This window comes from Talpa occidentalis, unplaced genomic scaffold (genome assembly GCF_014898055.3).
Source record: "Talpa occidentalis isolate TD23 unplaced genomic scaffold, MPIMG_talOcc4v2.1 talOcc4.13, whole genome shotgun sequence".
NCBI lineage: Eukaryota > Metazoa > Chordata > Mammalia > Eulipotyphla > Talpidae > Talpa > Talpa occidentalis.
Window position 1 is genome coordinate 68,549,807 of NW_023601322.1, and position 2,962 is coordinate 68,552,768.

The following is a 2,962-nucleotide window of genomic DNA, read 5'->3' on the forward strand; positions in this document are numbered from 1 at the left end:
CCCCCTGCATCTTCCCAACCTCCATGTCCCTCCTCTGAAAACCTCCTCACTCCTTCCTTCTCCCAGATAAGATCCATGGAGCTCCTTTTCCTTCCATGTTTTCCTACCAGTTGGAAGGTTTTGGATCTAGGATAGATTCAAGGCTGGTTTCAGAAAATGGGAGGCAATGAGAGCCCCCAAATTCCTCCCATCCCATCCTGGGAAGGCAAGAGAGAGTCAGTGGGGGCCATTGAAAGACAGTCTGGGGAGCTATAAAAGGTGAATGAGACTTTGCAAGGGCATTGAAAGTACTTTGACACTAGGGCCTCCAAGAGGGGTTAAGTCTCAGCGCTATCACCACTACAGCCATGCCTGCCAGGTAGCTAACCTACATGGCACAGCAGACCTCTCCCATCTCGCCCACTGCTAGCCTTAGCAGTGCATTTCAGTAAATCCTCCTGTTCTGCTCCCCACCCTGTCTCTGTTGAATCCTCTCAACCCCCCACCTCCGTCCTACACCCCAGATCTTGTATGCAAAAAGAAAAAGAAAAAAAAAAGAAAGCACTTTGACACCAAAAGGGGCAGAATTTAGAGGTGGGAGGAGGGACTTGGAGAAGGAGCCTTGTGGTCCCTGAAGAGGAGGGAGTAGCTTTGGAAGGGTGGTCTTGGGTGTTGGGAATGTTCACAGCAGCATGTGTCTGGACAGGGACCGTAAACTTCCTTTATTTCTCCAGTCCACCACAGGGCCTTCTCTGTAAACATTCAGCTCCAGCTGAATCCATATGTGTTCTTCTGAAGCTCTACTATCCAGGCCCCAATTTGCTTTTGGCCAAATTCTCGGTTTAGTTTCTTGTTCTGAGTCAAGTCAGGCCAACTTTCCAAAGTCTCCCTTCTACAGATATGTAACTTCATCAATGCTGAGCCGAGGTCCATCTGGCACAGGGCAGAAGCCAAGGATAAGAGATCCCTGCCGGGTATCTTGGTAACTGTCCTGGGGGCCCAGCAATCGCCAGTGGATGAGATAAATGCCCCCTTCCGGCTTCGGCACTGGTGGCTCTGTGTGGAGAGTGACATGGCCCTGTTGGAGCCTTGGCCCAAGGCGGACAGCCACCACGATGCAGACTGCCAGCAGGACAAAGACAGCAACGATGACGGTGAGCGCTGGCAGCCCATCCTGGCGAGGGGGCGCCCAGGGCTGCTGCCCCACTGAGCCATTGACAGCCGGAGAAGTCCAGGAAGAATGGCCAGCCTGGGAGGGGAGTGGCAGAGAGAGAGGGTGACCTAGCCATGTAGACAAAGGAAAGGACCAACATAGAGAGGCAGACACCCAAAGGGAATTGGGAGAGAGAGACAACGAGATTCAGGGAGAGAGGAAGAGAGACAGAGAGTGACAGAGTAAAAACATGGAGAGAGAGAGAGAAGCAGAGAGCTAAAGACTGACAGAAACAGACACACACGCAGCATCACAGAGAATAGAAGAAAATGAGAGGGCAATCCAGAGAGCGAGAGACAAGGTGAGAGGCAGGAGGGGAGGCAGCGGGGTGGGAAGAAACAGGGAGACAAAAGTCATTCAGACAAAGAAGGACAAAGCAAGAGAATCCCTTACGGCCTGCCACAGAGTTGGCCCCCAAGCCCAATCCCAAGCCTTCTTGTCCCAGTTCTCCAGCAAAACAGATCCTGGGCCCTGGGTCAGGCACCAAACCCACTGTGGGCTGCAGTGCACCCTGGGCAGTGGGCAGAGAGCAGCTGTGCTTTAACTCCTGGGAAGAGCATTGTGACCAGCATCCTAGGTTCCCACTATCCCTGACTCACACAGAAGGCAAACTGCGGTGGTATCCTGGGGGGAGGGGAGAGGAAGAGGAGACAGGAACCACACATTTGGGGTGCGGCATCAGCCCATAACATCCCCCCCAGGTTGTAGAATCACAACCGGATCCTGGAGGGGAGGGGGTGTCCGTTGTTCATTCCTAGCTCTGTCAGGGCTGTGGAGTAGCTCTGTCACCTCTGCCTCTTTCAGGGTCCCAGCACTGTTCTACCTGAAGTTGCAGGTCACCCTGCTAAGTGCTGGATGAGGGGGGCAGTTGCAGTGAAGGTAGCAAGCCCCTGAGCTGGCGAGGTATCCACAGGCTCAAGAAACTCCCTAGCCTCCCTTCCCAGATGGACCAACAGGAGCAGACCCTGAGGACTAACCCTGAGTCCTCAGCCTGGCCCTCCCCTTGGGCTTGTAATTGTGTCTAGGACAAGCCCATTCCTTTAGTCCCTCAGTCATAATCTCCACCCCCTCCCGCCCCCCAGAACCTGCGCAAGCCCAATCCCCAATACCCCCATCTCCCTTGAAAGTTTGAGGTGGGAGGGCGGGGAGAGGGCAACCTACAGCTCCCAGGTGGGGGCGTGGGGGTGGGGGGGTGGGGGGGCGGGGAAGCGGCACCGGATGTACATGGGGAGGGGAAAAGGGAAGCGCAGGCTGGTGAAAGCCATGGGGCCCCTACCGGTCTCATGCTAAGCTGTCAGGAGAGAGTGAGCAGAGAGTTTACCTGGTGCATTGTCCGCCAGCCCAGCGCAAGGCTCCTTCAGAACTGGCAGCAAAGAGGCAACGGAGAGAAGGAGAGCCTGATGCCCAAGCCGGGCCCCTACCCGGAGCTGCCACGTCTATGGGGCTCACGGGGCACACACCCTCTGCACACACACCCTTACTGCTCTCTCCCGCGCTTTCACTTCCGTGAGCTCTGAGACTACCCTGGGCCCAGCCCTTACCTCTAATCGATTGTACCTTCATCTTAGGTCGTGGCACTTCCTATTGTGCCCCCCTGGTAGCTTCAGGTGTCTGGGTCTGCCTGCCCACCCCTCCTCCACCAGGCTCCAGACACTTGACCAGGGCCCCTACATGCTGACTCCCCACCCCAAGCGATTTCCTAAAGTTACAATCCTTTGATTTTGTTTTTTAATTGCAAAATCACAAACACACTGGGAAGTGGAGACTATC

At 55.1% G+C, this 2,962-nt stretch overlaps 1 protein-coding gene across 1 annotated transcript; it reads right to left on the reverse strand.

Moving 5' to 3' along the window:
* Positions 1-871: 871 nt before the first annotated feature.
* On the reverse strand, positions 872-2,457 carry SMIM33 (small integral membrane protein 33). Its single transcript, XM_054693975.1, has 3 exons — positions 2,354-2,457; positions 1,792-1,816; positions 872-1,228 (listed from the first exon to the last, which is right to left on the reverse strand). Exons 1-3 carry the CDS (start codon positions 2,455-2,457, stop codon positions 872-874), a joined length of 486 nt encoding a protein of 161 aa, XP_054549950.1.
* Positions 2,458-2,962: the final 505 nt, after the last annotated feature.